The 25,213-nt window shown below is 36.1% G+C and overlaps 2 protein-coding genes across 4 annotated transcripts; both read left to right on the top strand.

Annotated features, from left to right (window-relative positions):
• Window positions 1–5,284: 5,284 nt before the first annotated feature.
• On the top strand, window positions 5,285–8,515 carry ccl19a.1 (chemokine (C-C motif) ligand 19a, tandem duplicate 1). Its single transcript, XM_055198484.2, has 4 exons — window positions 5,285–5,450; window positions 7,362–7,479; window positions 7,644–7,764; window positions 8,108–8,515. Exons 1-4 carry the CDS (start codon window positions 5,375–5,377, stop codon window positions 8,141–8,143), a joined length of 351 nt encoding a protein of 116 aa, XP_055054459.2. The 5' UTR covers window positions 5,285–5,374; the 3' UTR covers window positions 8,144–8,515.
• Window positions 8,516–9,277: 762 nt separating this feature from the next.
• On the top strand, window positions 9,278–25,138 carry tctn2 (tectonic family member 2). Of its 3 annotated transcripts, none has more exons than XM_055198489.2 (18): window positions 9,278–9,447; window positions 9,837–9,950; window positions 10,453–10,526; window positions 15,766–15,964; window positions 16,147–16,247; window positions 16,354–16,553; window positions 16,871–16,991; window positions 17,080–17,218; window positions 17,744–17,809; window positions 20,538–20,657; window positions 20,760–20,834; window positions 21,172–21,261; window positions 21,707–21,824; window positions 22,393–22,496; window positions 23,769–23,916; window positions 24,034–24,174; window positions 24,485–24,573; window positions 24,806–25,138. In XM_055198489.2, the coding sequence occupies exons 1-18, from the start codon at window positions 9,360–9,362 to the stop codon at window positions 24,925–24,927; spliced, it is 2,109 nt and encodes a 702-aa protein (XP_055054464.2). In that variant the 5' UTR covers window positions 9,278–9,359; the 3' UTR covers window positions 24,928–25,138. The 3 variants fall into 3 exon arrangements, with proteins under 3 accessions (XP_055054464.2, XP_073716445.1, XP_055054463.2); XM_055198488.2 differs by having other exon boundaries at window positions 9,279–9,447; window positions 20,529–20,657; XM_073860344.1 differs by lacking the exon at window positions 17,744–17,809 and having other exon boundaries at window positions 20,529–20,657.
• The last annotated feature ends 75 nt before the right edge of the window (window positions 25,139–25,213 follow it).

Below are 25,213 nucleotides of genomic sequence, written 5' to 3'. Positions count from 1 at the left end.
TGGTACCATTAGGTACCTTGAGGTACTAATATGCAATCTTTGGTACCATTTTGCACCTTGAGGTAATATACACTCTTTGGTACCAATATGTACCTTGATGTCTTAATATGCACTCTTTGGTAGCATTATGCACCTTGAGGTCTTAGTATGAACTCTTTGGTACTAATACTAATATGAACTCTTTGGTATACCTTGAAGCACTAATATGCACTCTTTGGTCCCTTTATGCACTTTGAGGTACTAATATGCAATCTTTGGTACCAATAAGTACCTTGAGGTACTAATATGAACTCTTTGGTACCAATATCCACCTTGAGGTCTTAATATGTACTCTTTGGTACCATTAGGTACCATGAGGTACTAATATGCACTCTTTGGCACCATTATGCACTTCGAGGTACTAATATGCACTTTTTGGTATACCTTAAAGTACTAATATGCACTCTTTGGTACCATTATGTACTTTGAGGTACTAATATGAACTCTTTGGTATACCTTAAAGTACTAATATGCACTCTTTGGTACCATTATGTACTTTGAGGTACTACAGTTTTTTACGATTGTTTACACACTAAAATGTAAATTTCCACACAGTTTGCAAAATTCTACTCCAATAAGCAAAACACCCCCACAGATTTGCACAACATTACACACAATGTTTGCTTCACCCTTTTTGCAAAACATTACACACAGTGATTTGTAAAACTCCACACACATTTTCACACCTTATACACATAAGGATTGTAAGGTTACTTCCTTGTCATTACAAAGCCCATGATTGCCAATTACAACACCAATGAATGAATTGGATAGTCACATCCACCAAGTGTGAAAGCACATATGTGCAAATTTGAAAACGCAGCACTCAGTTGTGCTATAAAAGGAAACTTTAATAAAAAAGGAAAGACTAGAAGAAGAAGAAAAAGAAGAAAAGAAAGAAATGTAATTGGACACAGGGCAATCACCAATGTGCCAGGGCAGCGAGGGGGTAACATCACACGTATGAATCACACGTACGCATTTTTGTTACAGTTTTTTCCAATTGCTAACACACTAAAATGACATGAACAGCACAACTATTTAAACTGACACACAGAGAGCAACACCTCTTCTCAAGTCTCCAAAAGTCTAAACACATTTCCTGCTTTACACACATTTTGCAATTCACAATGGCACATCTTAAATGCACTGAACACGGTTCTCTGCACAAGACACAACAATCTGACATAAAGTCACATGTTTGCCTTTTCAAAACACTACCATTCAAAATGACACTACACGAGCTAAATGGCCAATATATGTGCCACCTGCCCAAACACCTGAATGGTTAATTGTTAACACTTCAATCAGGATGTAAGCACTAGAAAAGACCACAGGTACGTCATTGGCCACAGAGCCATATAGATGTTCCTGGCTAACGTGGTGGGAACATCACAATGTGTGCTGCCATCTCCAAAATTGATGCTGTCCTCCACCGTCATGCCAACCTTGATACAACACAGCCCATGTTCTCACATTTCTAGAAAGACTCCACAACATTCTCATACCATCAGAGTGTATGAATGATGTAGACCAAAGAAACTGGTATGTTGTAGTATAGCACAACGTGAGCTTTCATCGTGTAGCTGGTTTGCTGACTACCAAACATTTATCGTGCAATACCTCCCACCATACATGCCATTTTTGAACCCCATAGAAGAGTTATATGGAAGGTATATGACCAGCAGCCCTTTGTGCGCATGCCTCTTTTGCAGACTATGGAAGAGACATATGATGAGATTGATGTTGGTGCAATTTAGGGATGGATAAGGCGCTCAAGGTGCTTCTTCCCTCGATGTCTGGCAAGGGAATATATTGCCTGGGATGTGGACGAGGCGTTATGACTTGTTTGGTGAAAAATAAAAAAAACATCAACAGCATGTGTCTGCAAATATTTTTGTGCATGTGAACAATCTAATACAGATTTTAGTATTATGGCAAAGCATACTAAAGAAAAGTGCACTTTTCATTATGCCCAACTGTGTGTAGTTGGTTAGACAAAAATCTGGTAATATGAATGAAGTGTGTTCCAATTTGTGTCAAAGTTTGATTTTGATAATGTTATATGTAGTTTCGGGTGGAGTGCTTCATTTTGCAGGATATATGTGCTATTTTGCTATTTGGGTGTGTGGTTTTGTAAATTGTGTTAAGTTTTTTGATAAAACCAGACTAGTTTGCAAAATTGTGTGTTAGCAATTGGAAAAAACTGTAAATGATCGTAAGATCAAATGTAGGATGGTTTTTACGCAGCATTTTATAAATGAGGCCCCAGATGCGGTACATTGTCATTTGGAACATCGGGCTGCTCTGGTCCATAATTGGTTCCATGAGCACCCTGAATTTGAAGTCTTATATCTTCCCCCATACTCCCCCTTCCTGAATCCAATAAAAGAGTTTTTTTCAGCATGGCGTGGAAGGTATATGACCTGTGGCCCTATTACTGTGTGCCCTTCATTCAGGCCATGGAGGAGGCCTGTGATCATATAGAAGCAGCTTTTGTGCAGGGGTGGATTCGTCACATGAGGCGAGTGTTCCAACGGTGCCTTCCCATTAAAGACATAGCCTGTGATGTGGATGAAATCTTATGGCCTGATGCAGCCAGACTGAGAGATGATGAGTAGTTACAGTATACTTGTTGCTTTTACAGTAGTTTTTCTTCATAGTCAAAGTGTATGTACTTCATGCATTATTTTTTATTTCTCTATAGATGTTATTTGTTTCAATGATTACTGTTGGTTGATCTTGTACTAATATGAACTCTTTGGTACCAATAAATACCTTGAGGTACTAATATGCACTCTTTGGTACCATTATGCACTTTGAGGTACAAAGATGCACTCTTTGGTACCATTATGCACTTTGAGGTACTAACATGCACTATTTGGTACCATTATGTACTTTAAGGTACTAATATGCAATATGGACCTTGGTGTCTTAATATGCACTCTTTGGTAGCATTATGCACCTTGAGGTCTTAGTATGAACTCTTTGGTACCATTATGTACCTTGAGGTACTAATATGAACTCTTTGGTATACCTTGAAGTACTAATATGCACTCTTTGGTCCCATTATGCACTTTGAGGTACTAATATGCAATCTTTGGTACCAATAAGTACCTTGAGGTACTAATATAAACTCTTTGGTACCAATAAATACCTTGAGGTACTAATATGCACTCTTTGGTACCATTATGCACTTTGAGGTACTAAGATGCACTCTTGGGTACCATTATGCACTTTGAGGTACTAACATGCACTATTTGGTACCATTATGTACTTTAAGGTACTAATATGCACTCTTTGCTACCAATATAGACCTTGGTGTCTTAATATGCACTCTTTGGTAGCATTATGCACCTTGAGGTACTAATATGAACTCTTTGGTATACCTTGAAGTACTAATATGCAATCTTTGGTCCCATTATGCACTTTGAGGTACTAATATGCAATCTTTGGTACCAATAAGTACCTTGAGGTACTAATATGAACTCTTTGGTACCATTATGCACCTTGAGGTCTTAATATGTACTCTTTGGTACCATAAGGTACCTTGAGGTACTAATATGCAATCTTTGGTACCATTTTGCACCTTGAGGTACTAATATACACTCTTTGGTACCAATATGTACCTTGATGTCTTAATATGCACTCTTTGGTAGCATTATGCACCTTGAGGTCTTAGTATGAACTCTTTGGTACTAATACTAATATGAACTCTTTGGTATACCTTGAAGCACTAATATGCACTCTTTGGTCCCTTTATGCACTTTGAGGTACTAATATGCAATCTTTGGTACCAATAAGTACCTTGAGGTACTAATATGAACTCTTTGGTACCAATATCCACCTTGAGGTCTTAATATGTACTCTTTGGTACCATTAGGTACCATGAGGTACTAATATGCAATATTTGGTACCATTTTGCACCTTGAGGTACTACTATGCACTCTTTGGTACCAATATGTACCTTGATGTCTTAATATGCACTCTTTGGTACCAATATGGACCTTGGTGTCTTAATATGCACTCTTTGGTAGCATTATGCACCTTGAGGTCTTAGTATGAATTCTTTGGAATACCTTGAAGTACTAATATGCACTTTTTGGTACTATTATGCACCTTGAGGTACTAATATATACACTCTTTGGTACCATTATGCACCTTGAGGTATATGTACTCTTTGGTACCATTATGCACCTTGAGGTACTAATATGAACTTTTTGGTACCATTATGTAACTTGAGGTACTAATATGAATTCTTTAAAGCGTAACTAAACCCCTGGTCAGAGCCTGACTCCACCCACTGGCAATATTTGAAAAATGCAAGAAAAGTGGGCTGATCCCAACGGAGATAGAGGGGACGAACTAAGCTCGACCAAGCATGTGGTGAGATCGTAACAAGGGCGTGGTGAGCATGAACCTGCTTACGTCACGAGTTAGTTTTTGGACCCAACATCCAATAGGAAAATTCAACTGCAGTAGCCACCGTTTAACCTGAAGAGGGCAGCACTCAGACGTTTTTACACCATATATTGTAGTATTGAAACACTTTATATCCAAATGTCAAAAAACTTACTAAAATCAATGAACAGCACTACTAAAGCATCATTCTTACAGATCATTAACTAAAAAAAGTTGGTTAAGGGTTTAGTTACTCTTTAAGTGCAAAGGTGTACTTTTTGAAAGGCTACTGCTCCAGTGACAGCATGTGATCATCTTATAACTTTTTTGACAATATGAGGGAATAATCATAAATAAATAACTTGATAAAAATCATGTTTGGTGGTTTTGGAGGGGGTCTCCGAATAAGAGCTCAGACCAGTAAACCTGCTTAACAAGTAAACAATAACTGTAATTGTTCCACAGCATATTTTTAACAATTAAAAATCCCCAGCGCTATATTTACACACAAGTGTCCGTAAAGTCAACCGAACAGTTCTGTTAGACAGGTTTATCTGAAACGTTATAATGATAGTCAAATGGAAACATCCACTTTTACTATGACATGAGCTTCATGTGAGAAAGTCTGAGAGTATGTGAGAGTTTCTTTGTGGGTAGTTAGGCAATCAGGGGTGGGAGAGTAAATAGTGAAAGAGAATGTGGTGCATTGTGCCGTAAATGTGACCCCTATTCATCCAGTTCCTAACCTCTGGATTCAACCTCTGATGCTTTGACATTTTACAGTTTTGGGGAGGGGCTTCACTAAAACAGTAAAAGTGAAACTAGTTGGCCTATAAAGCAGAGCCAGGATGGACAGGATAAGTAGAGAGGAACAGGACATCTTTCTGCAGCACAGACCTGAACCCGCGATTCACCGTCTCCTGCAACTGTGGCCATGGCATCAGCAGCTTTACCTACACTGAGTGTCTTGCTCTGTGCATTGGCATTTATACTGTACAGCAGTCCAGCAGGTAAGCATGTGATGTTTGTCTCCTTTATTCAATGCAGGATGGCATGTATTTGTTCATTTATTACTGTCACTGGGGCAGTTCTCTTTTAAAGGTCCTAATATATTAGGTACAATATATATTTGGTATCAATGTGTACCTCTGATGTGAAAATAATATGTCCAAAGCTGTACTTTTTAAAGGGTTCCCCCCAGTGACAGTTAGGGTACATATTTTGACCTTTTTTCTGACAGTGTATATCAAAACTTGAGAACTCATCTAAAATAATTTGAATAAAATGATTTAAGAATAAAAACAAGCAAATATTTATTAAATTATTCATTTTATTCATTTATTTATTATTTAATAATTAGTATTTAATTAAAAATATTTTAAATGAAATAATACTGACCCATTATTTAGGCAGGTGGATAAATATTTCACTTTTTCTCGGCAATGATGTTCAGAAATTATTTTCATCTATTATATACTTGGTTTAAACTTTATGAGTATGTGTTCGGAGGAAGGATTTGTTATAATCTAGATATATAAAACCTTAGCTAATCTTGACATGGAAATTTGTTGTATGTCATTTTAAATAATAAACAGTTAATAATTAAAAAAAATTTTCACAGTGCTACAATTTTAATTTCATTTTTGTTTATTGATAACGCACCGTAAACATCGATGCATCCAACTTATAGCTATTTAAATTAATTTCTATTTTATAATATTTAATTCTTAAAGGTGCAGTGTGTAATGTTTAGAAGGATCTCTTGATAGAAATGCAAAATAATATACAAAACTATATTATCAGGGGTGTATAAAGACCTTTCCTAATGAACCGTTATGTGTTTATTACCTTAGAACGAGACCTTTTTATCTACATACACCGAGGGTCCCCTTACATGGAAGCCGCCATTTTGTGTCACCATTTTTCTACAGAAGCCCTTAACGGACAAATATTTTTACTAAGTTGTCTCCGACGATGACATGTTTGTCCGGTGGCAGCTACCGTAGCTTCTTTATGTGTTTCAAAAGCGATGGGTGAGCAGTGGACTAATGCGGCTTTCACATAGGAAGCGGTGTGCGCTGCGCTTGCCGCTTGTGCTCTGCTGGCCAGACCCGAGTATAAGCAGCTCTTCGTCCATTTTGTTTGGACGCCCCGTTTCTATTGGCAGCACGGGTAATTGTCACAGAGCGCAGTGCAAAAGTTAAACTATTTTGAACTTTGACCGCGGCGTGAGCGCAAGCTGCGCTCGCTGCGCCCGCTGCGCTCGCTGCGCCTGCGCTTTGCTCGACGCAACAACAAACTGCCCTCGCTCGGCGCAAGCCATTGAAATGAATGGGTTTCATAGCGCACCGCGTCCTATGTGAAAGCCGCATAAGCCGTTGATTGCAATTCGCAACCTCACCACTAGATGCTCGCTGCGCTCGCTGCGCTCGCTGCGCCCGCTGCGCCCGCTGCGCCTGCGCTTTGCTCGACGCAACAACAAACTGCCCTCGCTCGGCGCAAGCCATTGAAATGAATGGGTTTCATAGCGCACCGCGTCCTATGTGAAAGCCGCATAAGCCGTTGATTGCAATTCGCAACCTCACCACTAGATGCCGCTAAAATTTATACACTGCACCTTTAATGTCACTGTGATTGAGAAGTAATAAAAATTAAATTTCTGTAAAATATTTCAGTTTAGAGGTTCTACACGCATACATACATATAATGTTCAAGCAAACACTTTTGTCTTTCAAAAAACAGGCCACTTTTTGTTTCAGAAAGTTATCATTTTATATATGCTATATATTAACATGACTAACTTGATCCCAGCTGTGCATTGCACATTTGTAATGTTTGACTACAGAATGGATAATAAACCTCTTCATGTTATAGTCTCTGGAGGGAAAATAATGATTTTCTTCCATTTTTCTCTCTTATAGATGCAGATTCAGCTGTGGACTGCTGCCTTACGGTTAGCTATAAAGAAATCCCCAAACCCATCATCCACAGTTACAAAAAGCAGGTCAGAGGTGAAGGCTGCCCCCGTGATGCTGTTGTGTAAGTGCATCATTTTAAAAGAAAATTCTGGATTTTTGCAGTTCAGGGCTGTGCGGGGGCTGTAGTATAACCTCTGCTGTGATGAACCCTTCATTGTTTATTGAATAATGATTGAAAGAGGTGTCTTTTAGTGAAATAATATACATTGTCTGATGTTCTTACAGTTTCAAAACCAGGAAAGGTGTCTCCCTTTGTTCTCCAACTGCCAGTGAAGCTAAATGGGTTGAAGAGCTCACCAAGCATGTAGACAACAGATTCAAAAAGTGCAAAGAGATTAAGTTTAAGGTATGTTATGATCTTCAGCAATAGTTCAAATCAAAGATATATCTATCTCCATAATATTTCAAATTTGGCTCATTGCGTCACCCGTGTCAACAGGTCACTTTCTCTACCGTTTCATCATCTGACTCATGCATTGTTTATATACAGTAGTAGAGCATGGTTTGGACATGCTGTAATAATAATCTTACTCATGCAAAACCACAAGCTCTACAGCTGTAAAACCACAAGCCAAAACATCCCATTGCAAATTGACTCGACCACATACAATGAGAAATCTAGTGATACAGGATGAGTAATACTGATATTTCTGTATATATGTATTAATGATGATGTGCTTTTTTTGTAGGGGAAACGCTGTGAAGGCCTGAACAAAGCTGTTTGAGTAAACACACACACATTTGCTCACAAATCCATAGAAATGTGGCAGCTGGTGTTGGGATTGTGACATAGAGGTCACCACTTGTTATGATTTTCTGTTGTGTAATGCATTGTTTTGTCTTAACTTAACAATTTTGGCTTATTCTTGGAACTTGATGTGGTAATTGCTTAAAAAATTGTTTGCAACTTTATTCATTTATAGACGCTTTGGATAAAAGCCTCTTTTACTAAATGTAAATTTTAAACAGAAATTGCTGCACTATATTTTCTGTATTGTATGATCTGATTATTTACAATAACATGACTTTTTTACTTTTATACAAATCATTTTGTTGTATTTTTTTTTAACAAGAATTAAAATGTCTTTGTTCAGCAATGATGACACTGTATTCTTTATTCCAACTTAGGATAAAGTGTTAAAATGAGAATTATGTATATATAAGTCCAAGTCTACATAAAGTTTTTAATTTAAGTACATATAGGGGCGGTTTCCCGGACAGGGATTAGACTAGTCCTAGACTTAAACACTTTTAAGAGCTCTCCAAACTGAAAACAACTTGCACTTAAATATCTTAAAATACATAATTGCACTTTGTTTTACCTCAAAATGCACACAGGTAATGTTTTAAGTAAGGCATGTTTGTAAAAACTAGTTATATTTCCTAATTAAACTAAGGCCTAGTCCTGGATTAAGCTAATCCCTGTTCGGGAAACCGCCCCATAAAGTGGGTTACCTATTTGAATGGTCAGTTTGAAATAAAACACATCAGTAATTTTCCCCAAAAAACAATATAGCCATGTCATTTACACAGAAACATATGTTAACTATATTACTGGGGATTTTTTAAAGATTCAGTGGTTTTCATAATATAACATTTCTTTTACTCTACCCCTAATTCAACCCTTAGCCTACTATAAGTATGCTACCCGTTGACAATAAATGTAAATGCAACCCTGCCTGTGAAAGCCCAGCTACAGTCATCAGATTTTTTTGTTTTCATCATCCTTCATAATGTAAAGAACATGCTGTAAAAATATAAACTTGATATATTTAATATTGACTGAATAAGGTCAAGTCAGAGATGGAAATCAATATGAGAACAATAAGTGAAATCAAGCGTTAATTTTCCTCCAGGCCTGTAGGCGGCGGTATTGATCTGGTCTGCTTACTGTGATTCTGTACCGTCTTTACGGAGAAGATGAGTCTCTAAACTCTCATAATGGCGAGATTATTACACTCGTTCATCGTGTTTTATTCCATATTTTTTATTATTATACTTGTAAAAGAAGAAACTCTCTGTGCTGTAGGTAAGTGAATTAGTGCAGAGTGCCCGCGCGCAGCGGCGCACTAGCAAACACAGTTAGCCTGTAGATAACTGCTAGCAAACATCTTGTTGCCATGGAGAAATAGCCAAACGCTAAAGTAGCTTCGCTGTACATTTAAGTTTATATTTTATCAACATATATTAGTCATCTAAATTTAAGACACTGTAACAGTAAACACTATAATGTGTATAAATAAAGGCCATATTTTTCGATATAAACATGCATTTTCTGTAAAAGCATATGAATTGAATGAAAATTAACAAGAATGATAAAGTAAGTTATAAAACAATAATTAAGTAACAATAAACAATTACAATTAGTCAAGTCTATCTGAAAGAAGTATTATAGATATTCATTAATAATTGTTTCAGTATTTCAGCCTAAGTTTATTCTGGCATCTGGTCCGAAAATATCAGCATTTCTGGTTGGAAACATCTCTGGTGTTTCTTTGACACTCAATTCTGTTTCAGCATCAGATACAACAGGTGAGCAAAACACACAATGTATTCAAATCTTGTCTATTTAATCTCATTGAATGACTGTATACTGTATGATTGCATACAACTGAAATGAATAATCGTGTGCATTTAATGTCTAAGACAGAAAAAGTGTTTAACCTTTTCAGTCCATATTATTAAATAAATATATATGTATGTATGTATGTATGTATGTATGTGTGTGTGTATATATATATGTATGTATGTATGTATGTATTTATGTATGTATGTATGTATGTATATATATATATATATATATATATATATATATATATATATATATATATATATATATATATATGTGTAGAGAGAGAGAGAGAGAGAGAGAGAGAGATAATTATAATGCAAATGTCTTTATGTAAAATGCACATCTGTGATTTGATGGTAAGGAATGTAAAAATATCCATTTGCAGTAGTAATTTTTGGAAAATAGGAAATTTGTCATCACTTTGTTAAATTTGGTCACAATATTGACCTTAATGTGTTTCAGGTAGCCTTCCGCCATCATCCTGTATTCCAGTTTCTCAAACACAGTGGAATCTTTCATCCGAGTTCATTGGAAAGGTGAGTAGCTCATTTAAATTTACAGGTGGGTTGTACGGTATCGAACTGCATTTAATGTTTAACAAATCTCAGTCTGTACTCTATGCAGATGTTATCACCAAAATCACTTTATTAAAGGCACATCGTTTTGTCAAATAAAGCTACGCATCTTGATGACACTTTGAATGAGTGTAGATTTATAAGAATCTATCCATCAAAACTCAAAAAATCATGGATGTTTTTTTAACCGTTTCATTAAAATGTAAACCCAGTGTGGCTTGATAGAAGCAACAACAGAGCAGCATGATAGAAGCTTCAAGCACGGCATTGCCAAGATTGATTGGTCTATGACATCAAAGTATCATAACAGTGACGGTACTGCTTTTAAATTAGATACTTTGATGTCACACACCGATAGGTCTGAGCAGTGCCACGTGAAGTCAAACCTATGGTTTTTATGACAGCAAAGCAGAAACTGAGGATAACCCAGACATGATTGACAAGTGACCCTATACATGTGCGAAAATCTGGTTAAAACTGAATTCTCTAAATTAAGATTATTAAAAACATGTGGGATAATCAGTGACGGCTTGTGACTGCTCATTCAAGGGGCGCAAATTCAAAATATGTGTTTGTTGCGTCATGTGAACCATGTGCATCACGTCTTTTGTCAAAATAATGTTCCACATTGTGCTTTTAATTTACCTTGAAAAGCTTTTGGATCTGTTTTTTAAAGGAACATGCCCACATTTTGGAAATTTAGCTTATTCACTGTATCCCCCAGAGTTAGATAAGTCCATACATACCTTTCTCATCTCCGTGCGTGCTGTAACTCTGTCTGACCCAGCCCCCGCTAGCTTAGCTTAGCACAAATACTGGAAGTGAATAGCTCCAGCTAGCATACTGCTCCCCGGTAGTTTACAAATCAATGCGAACATTTTCCTATTTATGTGTTGCGATTTGTATAGTCACACAGTGTACAAATAGCAATGTCATATGAGACACAGCCATCTTTTAACAGTATACATACTGGGAACTATATTCTCAGAAGCACTGCTACTGCAGTGGAGTGATTTGCACAACTCTGACCAAACTCTCTGCTCCTCACCAGGGGGCTTCTCAGGTGATGTGAGCAAATCACTCCGCCCAAGTAGCAGTGCTGTGCCTTCTGAGAATATAGTTCTCAGTATACATATACTGTTAAAAGATTGCTGTGTCTCATATGAACTTGTTATTTTTACACGCTGTGACTATACAGTTACAATACCTAAATAGGAAAATGTTTGCGTTATTTTGTCACTTATTGGGAGCAGTATGCTAGCTGGAGCCATTCACTTCCAGTCTTTGTGCTAAGCTAAGCTAGCGGGGGCTACGTCAGACAGAGTTACAGCACGCACAGAGATGAGAAAGGTATGTATGGACTTATCTAACTCTGGGGAATACGGTGAATAAGCTAAATTCCCAAAATGTGGGCGTGTTCCTTTAAAGATTTATTTAAAAGATTGCATTCATAGATTCATAGACAAATGACTCATATTTTGATTCGGAAGGAAATAAAATATCTAATATAGTCTATCATTAAACATTCAGAGATTAGGGTGTGGACGCCTACACATCTTAGATTTCTGTGCATCACTAAAACAATCCCACTGGCTGTTTTGCATTGTCTTGTGTACAGAAATGCAAATGAGTGCCAAATCAACCAGGAAATATATTTTTGGTTTTTTTTCTAAGAAATCATTTCCTTTTCTCACGGCAACTCAGCACAATTTTCAACTTTTACATGGGTGTGGGAATTGCTTTCAAATTTAATGTAGATGATGGTTTTAGGTGACAGTAAGCAAAAATCTAATCAGTATAGGTACTTTTCCTCTGGATAATGTATTCTGTATACTGTTAAGTGTACTGTAAGATACTTTCGTTCTTTATACGAGGGTCATTCAGGTCAAACCGTGACTTCTCTTATTCTCATGAGACAAAAAGTCCCGGTTTGACTTGAGCAACCCTTGTAGATTGTTGATACAAGAGCAGTGATATTAATTCAGGTGATATAGAAAGACATCTCATTTATGACTGTCAATTTTAGCTTGTCAATTTGAAAAATGTATGTGCAGTCATGTTATTTTTTTCTCAAGAACATCATAAGAAATATGCCACTGATCAAGTATGTTGCCTAAAGCGAAATTTTGACTGTAATACAGATGGTTCGCAATGACATTGATGCAAACACTTTTCTTTAACAGATAAAAATATTTGTTCTGTTGTGCAGCACTGAATTGCTCTTATTTTATTCAAACGAGTACTTTGCAAGTACTTTAACCTCCTAAGACCTAGTGTGTCCACATACGTGGACATCACATTTTGTGTTGTTTGGACCATAATACTTAATTCTGTGCAACTGGAACCTGTTGTACACAAACATGGACTGCTTCATGTTCAAAGAAAAATATTTGATAATTTTTTTTGGTTCTTCCTAACCCCGAATAGCTGGAAGAAATCTAAAATTCAAGCCAAACCAAAGCTCGGGTCTTAGGAGGTTAAGTATATAATAACATACAATGCTTAAATTTATTAGACCAGCACCAAATGTAAGGTGTGTGCCAAAGCTGCTCAAAACTAACAGTACATGTTTTTTTTTTGCTTGCTTGTTTTCTCGTGATTACGACTTAATTTCTCGTGATCTTGAGATAACAAAGGTTGATTTCAAATGTCATAATGTAATTTCCTGTCCATATTTTAGTTTATTTTGAAGTGGATTGCTGATGGATATGAGTTGGGGTCTTCACCGTCACCACACATGTAGCTAATTGCCGATAGACTTGATAAATAAATAAAGTTGGATGTTTGAAGTTTGTGAGTTTAGGGACCATCTCCAAAGTCATAATGTACACGTTTCTATCTTCAATAGTATTTAACAGTTTATTTGAATAAATATCAAAAATCTTTATAGCTGACAACCACATGAACATGATACAGTTGGTTTTGTGACTGTTTGTTGACTTTAAGTCATTCCATTTAAATGCATGTTTAAAGTACAAACGTATATATTATAGATTTACCTTGGAGGCGGTCCCTAAATTCACAACTATCAAATTGTCACTTATTAAGAGATCTATTTCAGCTAAGCGATTCCCTGATCTAAGTAAAATCTCATTTGTTCATCCATGCTAATTTAGCAAAATATGCTTTGTTTGAGTACTTGTAAGCTTTAAACACATCACAAGAATACTTTTTGTTGAACTATTGTTATGTCGAGATCACGAGATAACAACTTTTGTTATTTTGAGAAAACGTGAAAGTAAGTCGTGATCATTAGAAAGTGAGCAAGCAAAAATAAATGTAGTACACGACCTCTCTCTGCTTCCGTAGTTATTATTAATATAATTTGTCTATGTTTTCTGTAATGGTTAATCCATCAGTATGTGTCAGTCACTGTTTAGTCACTGTAGTATTTCTAATGCTAAAATATAATTGTTGGCCATAATAAAATGAAGAGTTTCATTGCAAAACGAGATAACCATCGTTTTTTTAATTGTTCAGAAATCTCGTTTTTTGGTTATGCATTCCAATTAATTTCAATGCAACTGCAGTTGGTTGGTTTTGATTTAAACCTTCATAACTTAAAAAATACAGCTAAGTAGCATCATAAAACAAAATAATCACATGATAACATAATAATAAACATGTTTTGACAAAAATGTAAAAAAATGGATTTATCTCGTTTTGCAACAAAACTCTTCATATATTAATTTTGATTATTGATGTTATCCATAATTTTCATTTGTACTATTTTACATGATTTTTTTTATATTTTATTCCGATGCCCAATTGCAGTTATTTACTTGCAGTCCTTAGAATAAGTTTTTATGGTTCAACATTACGCTTGATTCATTTCTGACTTCTGAGAGAAGTTGAATGTGCCAACTCGGATTTGGGTATAAAAACGTTAATTCAATTTGACATTCATCACTCCTGTTCAAAATGATAAAAGTCTCTGAAAAGGAAAAAGTCCACATTAAAGCACTTCATGATAATGGATAGTCTTTGAAACACATACACAGTGAAAAAGTATGTGCCTTAGTAGATTTTTTGATGTTATCTTTTTTGTACATTTTGCTTTTATTTGAACAGTGAGTGAGGAGAGGACAGGAAAGTACAGGGAGGAGGAAGGGGTTTGGGATCGGCAAATGACCACGAGCGTAGTAGATGTAACGAAATAAAATGAATATAAATATAATATAAATATACATTTTATTTAAAAAAAAAATTTGTTTTTAACATTTGTTTAGTTATTCTAAAAGTTATTCTTATTGAGTAAATTCAACTTAATTTCATCATGTATAATCCACTTAATTTCAAATTAATTTAATAATTTTGTGTTGAAACTACTTGAATGATTTTGGTAGACATAACTAACTAGGCAGTGGACTTGTAGATCCCAGCATTTGCAGTGTAAAATTTGAAATTAAATGCTATTTTATGTGTTTTTAATAAATGTCCAAGAACTGTGCTAATGCCAATACTGAGACCAGTCTCACTTGCTCATGTGGTATATTATAATAAATATGGAAAGAAAAGAGGAAATTTTACATGATTAAATCAGGAAGATTTCATTAAAGAAGTAAGCATTTAAAATTGCTACCAATTTTTTAAATAAAAAATATCACATATTTTTACAGTGTAATTTTACTTAGTTAAGTAGATTTACTTAATTTCCATATGTGTGAAATTTACATGAAAAAAAAAATCGTGCAAAAACTACAAAATAAAAATTAAGTAAATTCTGCTTATTGTTTTTTTGAGACAGGCGCTTTGTTTGTGCGAAACGCAATAATTAGAATTTGGGATGGGAAGGTCATTTAGGTAGCTTCTTCAGTTGAAATGATGGGAATATCCCGACATTCAGGTTTGACGCACCACACAATTTCAGTAAGAGTCGCGTGAATTGTGATCATTAACAGAATTGCCTCAAGCAGTTTACTGAGAATGGGCAGCTCTCGTTTTCCGGCTTGTGCATTTGATAGCGGTTGCTCAGCTTTCACGACATATAAATCTTGAGTTTTGGAATGCCGTATACAATATTGCTTTGATTTGCACATTGTCGGTTTCAAACCACACACCTTACACATCTTACATTGCGTTAGCAGCACAAAGGTCAAGGGTTTGATTCCAGGGATTGCATATGGTAATAAAATGTATAGCTTATAGCTGGATAAAAGCCAAATGCATAAAGGTAAATCGCATGTTTCTTTTGTGTCAGAACGCCCTTTTGGTGCGACTGAGTCTGAATCGCAGTCTGCAGCTGTGTGGGAATGAAACGTCTCAGGATTGCTGCCTGGAGTCTGTGTGTGTGCAGGAGACGCTCCATGTGTCTGCATGTGTAGATGAAACACCCAAATCCTCACTCGTCATACAGACCCAGATTTACGCCCAGATCAATCCCACCAAACCACCATCTGGTCAGTTTGTGGTATTTAATACAGATTCCTGTAGTGATTTACCGTGGTACTATTGTACTACTTGATTTTAGGATGTATAAATACTTTGGTGTGTTATTAAGGTAAACCTTGGTGTTGTACTTGGTGCTGGATCAGAGTACTATTCAATAATTTGTATTTTTTGTTGAATGAAATGTCTTTAGAAAATCAAACCGTCATTCCTAACCAAGCGTTCCAGCCTCTTGGTCGCTGCCCGTGTGATGTTACTCCAGATGTGTGTGACATACGCTGCTGCTGTGACCAGGTAAAATATAAATGATATTGATCATAGGTGGATAGTCTGTGTATAATATTTTGTGTGTATTGTGAGTCAAATGTTTCTTGTTTTGTGTTAAATTTCTCTCTTGCAGAACTGCACCCAAGAGATGCTGGGACTGTTTTCGAATAACTGTCTTCCTGGACCTTTTGGGGGAAGTTTCAGCCCTGTTCCCGATTATCAGTGCTCTGTCCAGTCCTCAGAAAATGACCCAGACTGGTTCCCCTTCCTCTGTGTTATCTCACCGTCTGACAACAACCCTTTTCTAGGACTTTTTTACAACGGAGGGACGAGGTAAGTGCCTTTATGAGTAGCTAAGGGTTTTTTTGTGCTATAGTCATCACGTAAGAATTGGAAATACCGTTTCTGGGAGACTGCACTACGTTTTCCAGGCTCACGGTGTTCCGGACACAAAAGATGAATTACTTTCTAGCCATTTGGGATTTTAGTATGGTAATAAGGATTAGGATCATGATTTTTCATGTATATTGGATGTTTGCTTAAGGTATCTAATAAAGCATTTGGAGGTGGAAGCTGTGACGTGTGATGTCATGCTAAACAAGCTGATAACAGTTGTGCTTGATGTTTTAAATCTGCATTGATCTCCACAGGTCTCCAAAGCCTAGCCCTTCATTTCAACCCCAACAGATGACAGCTCCTGTACCTCCCATTAACTACCGTCAGGGGGATCCAATCTTCACCATAGACGATGGGTACCTTACCATTCCACAGGTTAGTGAACAGACATCTGGTGTATGCTTACGATTCTTTACCTCTACGCACGAGGTGCAAATACTGATCAAAGACAAATTTTGTGCAGAACTCTGGACTGGGTCATTGTGTGGATAATGCTCCTGTGGCGTTTTTGGCAAACTTTGAGGCTCGGTGTGTAAGGATGTTGCAGATCTGTCCATCACAGTCAGACAACATAAGGGTCAAGGTTAAAGATGGACAAGGAGGTAAATATGCATATTTATAGCGATCTTATGTAATGTAATAGGATTAGTATGTAATACAGTATGTAAAGTTTTAGCTCAAAATACCATATAGATCATTATAAAACATGTTTAATTTGCCATTTTTTAGGGGTAAGCAAAAATGTGTCGTTTTGGCTGTGTTCTTTTAAATGCAAATGAGCTGATCTCTGCACTAAATGGCAGTGCCGTGGTTGCATAGTTCAGATTAAGGGGTGGTATTATCCCCTTCTGACATCACAGGGGGAGCCACATTTAAATGACCTATTTTTTCACGTGCTTGCAGAGAATGGTTTACCAAAACTAAGTTACTGGGTTGTTGTTTTTCACATTTTATAGGTTTATAGAAGTACTGGAGACACAGTTATAGCACTTAAACATGGAAAAAGTCAGATTTTCATGATATGTCCCCTTTAATGAAATAATTCAGATGTCATAATTATATGTGGTGTTCTGTGGATGCGGATATATATGTGTGTGACTTGTTTATATTTTGTGCACAATCAACAGGTGTGGTAACAGTCAATGTGGTGGATGAGATGGCCAATGATCTCAATTTATTTCAGCCAATTTCTGGTCAGTTGAACGAACATTGTAGTAATTGTATTTAAAAATGATGTATTTATTTTACTAGTAATTATTATAAATATTCCCCAATAGTTCTAAATGAACAGAATTGACCCATCATAATCAAGGAGCTGTGTAACAAAAAATTACATGTGACATCAAAGTTTGATTTCACATTAATTTCAATCTTTGCCATGGTATTACTCTGTCAATATTAACGATGTCAAGGTTATATTTTTACACAATGTTATTTACATTATATAGGAAAAGCAGACGATTTTGGGCCGGATCCAAACCGGAGCTGTTTCAGGTGCGGATCCGGCTCAGAGTCGTCTGCTGTCTGGGTATGTAAACAACAGTGAATCACAAAAAAATGACTTTAGCTGGGTTTTCAAAGGCAGGGTTGCATAAAGTAGGCTTTATTATATTAGTGACATGGCAGTAATTCTTTATGGGGCGGTTTTCAGGACAGGGATTATTCTAGTCCCAGAATAAAACTCATGTTTGAGCTGCCTTAATTTATAAACAATTTGCATTGACAAATCTTAACATATCAGTGCCATTGTTTTGTCCCAAGATGTATCCCAGTTTTGTTTTTTTCGAAGGTATCTTTGCAAAAGCTACTTTCTTAACTGCCCGTCCTGTATACGGGACACCCAAGTTTACTTCAAAATTTCTAATGTAAATTTTAAACTATCACAACCATCTATATATCGTTGGAAAGGTCTAAGTCAATAGTGTTTTATAAAATAAATCATGTAGGGAGAGTAATTGATTCATTTATTCCTGCTAAATGTCACTGTCCTGCCAGCGGGACTCCTACGTTTACTTCAGTGTTTTGCATGTGAATTCTTATCTAATCATGACAAACCATTTATCATTTGAAAGTTCTAACAAACGCTGTAGTTTTAATTTATCATCAGCATTTTGGGAAAGGAAGGACATAAACCTAAAAAATCTTGACAAAATATACATCATTGAAAAGCTTTCAGAGTATAGTTGTCATATATCATCACCATTTTGGGAAAGAAATGACGTAGTGAGAGTCAGTTTCTAAAAGGTCACTGGAAAGCTCTCAGAATATAGTTCATATTTCAAGGTCATCTGATGTTAGAAATAATGTAGTGACAGTGTTTTGTTACATTACCCCCCCCCCAATAGAAAGGCATATTAATTAATATATATTCATAACGCTATATCCTAGTATAAATCTACAAAAATGTTGACAAACTATATATCATTGATTTGGAAAGCTCTAAGAATGTAGTTTTCATATTTCATAGTATGCAGCAAACCATTGACACCACTAAAAGTGTGACACAAACCTATTTTTTTGTGATTTTAACTTGAAATTTGGATCACAACTACTTAAAGGATTGGTCCATTTTCTTAAAAGAAAAATCCAGATAATTTACTCACCACCATGTCATCCAAAATGTTGATGTCTTTCTTTGTTCAGTCGAGAAGAAATTATGTTTTTTGAGGAAAACATTGCAGGATTTTTCTAATTTTAATGGACTTTAATGGAGCCCAACATTTAATACTTAACTCAACACTTAACAGTTTTTTTCAACGGAGTTTCAAAGGACTATAAATGATCCCAAACGAGGCATAAGGGTCTTATCTAGCGAAACTATTGTCATTTTTAACAATAAAAATAACAAATATACACTTTTAAAGCACAACTTCTCGCCATGTAGATCCGGTCGTGATGCGCCAGCTGACCCCACGCAATACGTCATGACGTCAAGAGGTCACAGAGGACGAACGCGAAACTCCGCCCCAGTGTTTACAAGCGTCTTGAAAGAGCACCGTTCCTATGTTGTTGTATGTCAACTGATACTAATTAATGTCTTTGTGGCAGTTTATTGTTTAAAATGGTCCGCAAATGTGCGTTTTATATATGTAACACGTGACCTCCCTACGTCACTACACATTTACGTTAGGTCGCGCTGGACTGGACCTAGACGAAAAGTTGTGGTTTAAAAGTACATATTTTTTATTTTTCTTGTCAAAAAGACAATCGTTTCACTAGATAAGACCCTAATGGCTCGTTTAGAGTCCTTTAAAACTCCGTTGAAAAAACTGTTAAGTGTTGAGTTAAGTATTAAATGTTGGGCTCTGTTGAAGTCTATTAAAATTGGAAAAAATCCTGCAATGTTTTCCTCAAAAAACATAATTTCTTCTCGGCTGAACAAAGAAAGACATCAACATTTTGGTTGACATGGTGGTGAGTAAATTATCTGGATTTTTCTTTTAAGAAAATGGACAAATCCTTTAAGACTTAAGATGCACATCAACTTTTCACTGCCCCCATTCAAAAAGGAGGGTGAGAGTTAAAGGCGGAGTGCACGATGTTTGAAAAACGCTTTGGAAAAGGAGACGGGCCGACTACCAAAACACTTATAGCCAATCAGCAGTAAGGAGTGTGTCTACTAACCGACATCCTTGCCGGGTTGCGTATGTAAGGGGCGGGTCTATCAACAGAAGGTCCAGATTCTATTGGGGTAGGGGCGTGTTTGTTTAGGTGATTTCAAATATCAACATTGGCTTTCAAACATCGTGGACTCCGCCTTTAAGGGTTACATTTCCTAATTCAACTCTGGCTTAATCCTGGATTAATCTAAACTGCCCTATAATGTCTTAGTAGAAATGTAAAGAAAAAAAGTTGGACTATGGTTTTGTTGTAATAATGTCCTTATAAATTTCTTTGTGATTATTTATTAAGAATCACAAGTTTCAGATGAACAATGTGTTCTTGTTCTGGCCTTGAATTACACTTTTTACTGGAGAGAAAATGGCCTTACTGGGATCACTGTGTTACGGACCACTGCAAACATCTCTCTCGGTGCTTCTGGTACGTCACAACTGTCTTCCTATTGATGCACATGACATGTTTTGTTATTGAAACGCATGTTTCATTCCTTATGGTTTTCTCTTTCTCTCTTGCCTCATCTAGTATCATTCACAAGCAGATACTCGGCTGTGTTCGTAAATGGAAATGAATCATCTCAGCCAAACTCTGGCAATCCAGGTGAGACCAAACACCCGATGCTAACTTCAGATGCTGGGGAATGTTGAATTTACATTGCAAAAAATACTTTGCTGCCTTAAATTTTTTTGTTGAATCAACTCAGATTTACAAGTCATTTCAATTTAAGATTATTTATCTTGACTAGAGATGACTGAGTTGTTTTTACTACAGATGAGTTGTTATAACCTATAAAATATAGTTTAAAAAAGTCAACTTAATTTTATAAATTGTCAAGATGTCATCTCTTGTCAAGATAAATAATACTAAATTGAAATTACTTGTAAATCTGAGTTGATTCAGAAGAGCCTTGTTCGGTTTCTGGTCTTGTTTTGTGCAGGTTATCAGGTTAGGAGACCGGTGCTTGGTGGGATTCTGAACTCTGATACAGGAGTTATACAGAGAGCGCAGATTAACCTGTGGCAACCAGGTATTCAGCCCAATTCAGTTTTTTTATTGTTATATTGTAATGACACAAATTACCAATGTGTAGATTTTTAGCGACATCTAGTGGTGAGACTGTGAATTGCAACAATGGCTCAGTGCACAGCTCACCTATTGCTTTCGAAATGCATATTGAAGCTACGGTAGCTTCAGCGACAGGACAACCATGTCATCTAAGAAAAAATTTGTGACAAAATGCTACTGTAGAAATATGGCGGTGTGAAATGGTGATTTCCATGTAAGGGGGCCCGCGGTGTATGTAGATTAAAACGGCTCATTTTAAAGTAATAAAAACAATAACGTTCATTATGTAAGGTCTTTATACACCACTGATAATATAGTTATGTGTATTATATTGCGTTTCTGTCAAGAGATCCTTCTTAAAGTTTCACAACCTTTAATGCATTACACAGAAGATCTGTTTTTTCCAGGTGGAGATGGCCTGTGCGCTTCTGCTGACCTGAGACCAGTTGAGTTTGGAATTAACTCTACATCCGGCTGTATGATTCCTGTGAGTTTGTTGAACCTGACGCAATGCAGTCAGCTCAGGTGAGAGGTACTGCTGAAGATTTAAGCAGGTGTATATGATTCTCGTCAGCTAAACACAATTGATGTTAAATGAAATATCTCAGCTTCCTTTTAAAGCTCCAAAAAAGCACAAACATCCATCATTAAAGTAATTTGCATTGTAAACATGCACATCAGCACTGATTATTTAACTATAGCAGCACAATGATAATGCTGAATTTCATATAACTAGTTATAATAATATAATACTGACATTATATTAATATAATATAATGATTGTGTTCAGCTAAGAAAGGAAGAAAGTCATATATACCGGCTCTCAAAAGAAAAAGGTGCAGAAGCTGCCACTGGGGCAACTATTATACCTAAAAAGTGCGTATTAGTACCTCAAAGGTACCAAGTCTATGCATAGTTGCATACATACATATACCTAAATGATAAATATTGGGGCATTTTTAAAGGGTACTCCCCCAGTACCTTTGTATCTTCTTTCTGAGAGAGTGGGATGGCATGAGGGTCAGTATATTATAGGATAATTTTTGTTTTCCAGTGAACTAATCCTTTGTTATGATATAATGTTGTTTCACAGAGAAACTATGCGTGCTGTGTTGGGTGGATTAGTGACTTCTACACTGGTCTCCAGAACAGGAAAGCCAGACTTTACTAACATAACAAACTGGATAAACATTACAAGTAAGTATCAGAAACTGAAGCTTTTTCGGGTTTTGCCAAGAAAAAGACATTTGTGCAGAGTACTTGCATACATAAAGCATGCACATACACACAAGAGACAAAAGAAATAAATGCATGTGTGACCCTGGACCACAAATCCATTCATAAGTCGCACGGGTATATTTGTAGCAATAGCCAACAATACATTGTATGTGTTTTTTAATTTAAAAAATCATTAGGATATTAGGTAAAGATTATGTTCCATGAAAATACTTTGTACATTTCCTACCTTAAATATATATATATTTTTATAAATATATATATTTTATATATATAAATTTGGACAACTTTAAAGGTGATTTTCTTAATATTTAAATATTTTTGCACTTTAAAATTCCAGATTTTCAAATAGTTGTATCTCGGACAAATATTGTCATATCCTAACAAACCATACATCAATATTAAGCTTATTATTCTGTTTCAAATTTATACATCATTTTTTTTTAAATGACACTTAAGACTGGTTTTGTGGTAAAGTGTCACATATAATAAAATACTTTTTTTTTTTACAGATGTGTATATTTCACCTCAGGCACAATATATTACATCTGTACATGCAACTGTATAAAAATAAGTATAAATGTAAATAATAATGCTTGAACCCTAATGCAGGATATTGCACAAATTTTGCACATTAAATGGGACATTTCACAAGACTTTTTAAAGATGTCAAATAAATCTTTGGTGTCCCCAGAGTACATATGTGAAGTTTTAGCTCAAAATATCATATAGATAATCTATTATAGCATGTTAAAATTGTCACTTTGTAGGTTTGTGCAAAAATGTGCATGTTAAAGGTGTGTCCTTTAACATGCAAATGAGCTGATCTCTGCACTAAATGGCAGTGGCGTGGCTGGATAGTGCAGATTAAGGGGTGGTATTATCCCCTTCTGACATCACCAGGGGAGCAAATTTTAATGACCTATATTTTCACATGCTTGTGGAGAATGATTTAACAAATCTAAGTTACTGGGTTGATCTTATTCAAATTTTCTAAGTTGATAGAAGCACTGGGGACCCAATTATAGCACTTAAACATGTTAAGGTTCCCTTTAAAACAGCTAGGTAGTAGTGGGTGTGCTTACTGTGAAAAAATAAATGGTGGCAATAGTTGTATAAAATGCATAAATTGCATGAATTTTCATAGCAATACCCCTACATCATACAGTTATCTATAATGTCTGTTAGAAGACGGATTTGGATCTGTTATAACCTCACATCTGTCCCTCACAGCTTTACTGCAGAACTCCAGTCAGCCAGCAGAGGGCAGCAGTGGAGCGTGTTCGGCTCTTCCAACCCACCTCCATATCCACATCAGATCTCTCATCAAGGGTTTTGTGCAGGGTGTACCTCAAAAGATCATCCATGCAGTGGAGATCAGGTACAGTTAGCTTCTCCCAGCACGTTCATGACTTGATCTTTTCATCATTGATGCATTTTAGAAGATACTTTTGTCTGAGATTCAGGTGTGTGACTGCATTTATCATTTATTCTTCAGTTTCAGAGAAACAACATGGAGGATAGAGTGTGATACGGGTGGTTTGAACCCCTGTTCAGACCCAGAGGTGATGCAAAATTTTCCCATCACCTCATCGGTGGTCTTTACTGAATCTGAAAGTGCCCAGGCCCCTAGATCCAGGTGGGTGCTAAACATGCACAACACACAGATACTAACCTTGTCTGCTTACCCTTTTGTATGTAAAGAGTAGGGTAAGCATTCAGTACAAGCTTTTAATATCTCTGTTTTGCTCCAGTACTTTATGGTGGAGGTACAGCTTTATTTTTTCATAATAAAAACAATAAGAATCCCCTTAAATATTAAGAGACTATAAATGTTTTAATACTTTAAATGACCATAAAAAAGTTAATCTTATTGCTAATCTTAAATAAGCTGTATAGTCTTGTTTTGTCATCTGTGAAGTTTAATTCTTCTATCTTTCCTGCTGTAGGTTCAGTATTAACTTCACAGAGTTTGACTGTGACAGGAACGATGTGTGCTGGCCAGAATTGGCATTCCCTCTAACAAAATACTACACCGGTGAGGGCATAAATTACTTTGTTACGAATAAACAAAAAAAGTCAGTATGTACTGCACACAAAATCTTTAAAAAATGTTTTTGGATGTTTGTATGATGCATCATTTTCCTGTTTATTTTTTGTGTGCATGTGTTCTGTGTACTAAAATGTAGTTATCAGTATTGCTAAACAAGATCATTTCTGGTATATTTAGATCAAATCTAAAATAAATGTACCTCTTGTACTCTTTACAGGTGAGCCGTATTCCCAGGCTTTGGCTAAGGGACTCATTCTAGTCTTTTTCTTCATAGTTGCATCTGTTTTAGGAACGCCATGGAGACAAATCAGGCAGGCTTGGAATAATGCTTCACTGTGACAGACAGACAGATAGACAGAATTAGAATAAGTGTTAACAGTCAAAACTGTGTTTTGTTATAACCACAGGCTTAATGGGACGGACCAATACGTTTTTGTTTGTGGTTTTCAGATCAGCTAGCAGAGTTTATGAGAGAATTATTTGATACTGGATAGTAAATGGCTTTAAAAGTTTAAGTAATTTATTCTTTTGACTTTCTAATGGTTAATGTCATGAAATATGTATGATGTTTTTTAAAAACAGTTTGTATATTTTTTATTGCACTGTGAATAATAAAAATGCATAT

Source organism: Misgurnus anguillicaudatus, chromosome 22 (assembly GCF_027580225.2).
Source record: "Misgurnus anguillicaudatus chromosome 22, ASM2758022v2, whole genome shotgun sequence".
NCBI classification, from domain to species: domain Eukaryota; kingdom Metazoa; phylum Chordata; class Actinopteri; order Cypriniformes; family Cobitidae; genus Misgurnus; species Misgurnus anguillicaudatus.
Note: the sequence above shows the minus strand (reverse complement) of the source record. Positions and strands in the feature narration are given on the sequence as shown.

Bases quoted from the DNA above. Each gene is read 5' to 3' on its own strand.
- ccl19a.1 (XM_055198484.2), top strand. From the start codon at position 5,375: ATGGCATCAGCAGCTTTACCTACACTGAGTGTCTTGCTCTGTGCATTG. The intron at 7,480-7,643 runs GTAAGTGCATCA...ATGTTCTTACAG, and splicing joins TGCCCCCGTGATGCTGTTGT to TTTCAAAACCAGGAAAGGTG. The intron at 7,765-8,107 runs GTATGTTATGAT...CTTTTTTTGTAG, and splicing joins GCAAAGAGATTAAGTTTAAG to GGGAAACGCTGTGAAGGCCT.
- tctn2 (XM_055198488.2), top strand. From the start codon at position 9,360: ATGGCGAGATTATTACACTCGTTCATCGTGTTTTATTCCATATTTTTT. The intron at 15,965-16,146 runs GTCAGTTTGTGG...AAATGTCTTTAG, and splicing joins TCCCACCAAACCACCATCTG to AAAATCAAACCGTCATTCCT. The intron at 16,554-16,870 runs GTAAGTGCCTTT...TGATCTCCACAG, and splicing joins TTTTACAACGGAGGGACGAG to GTCTCCAAAGCCTAGCCCTT.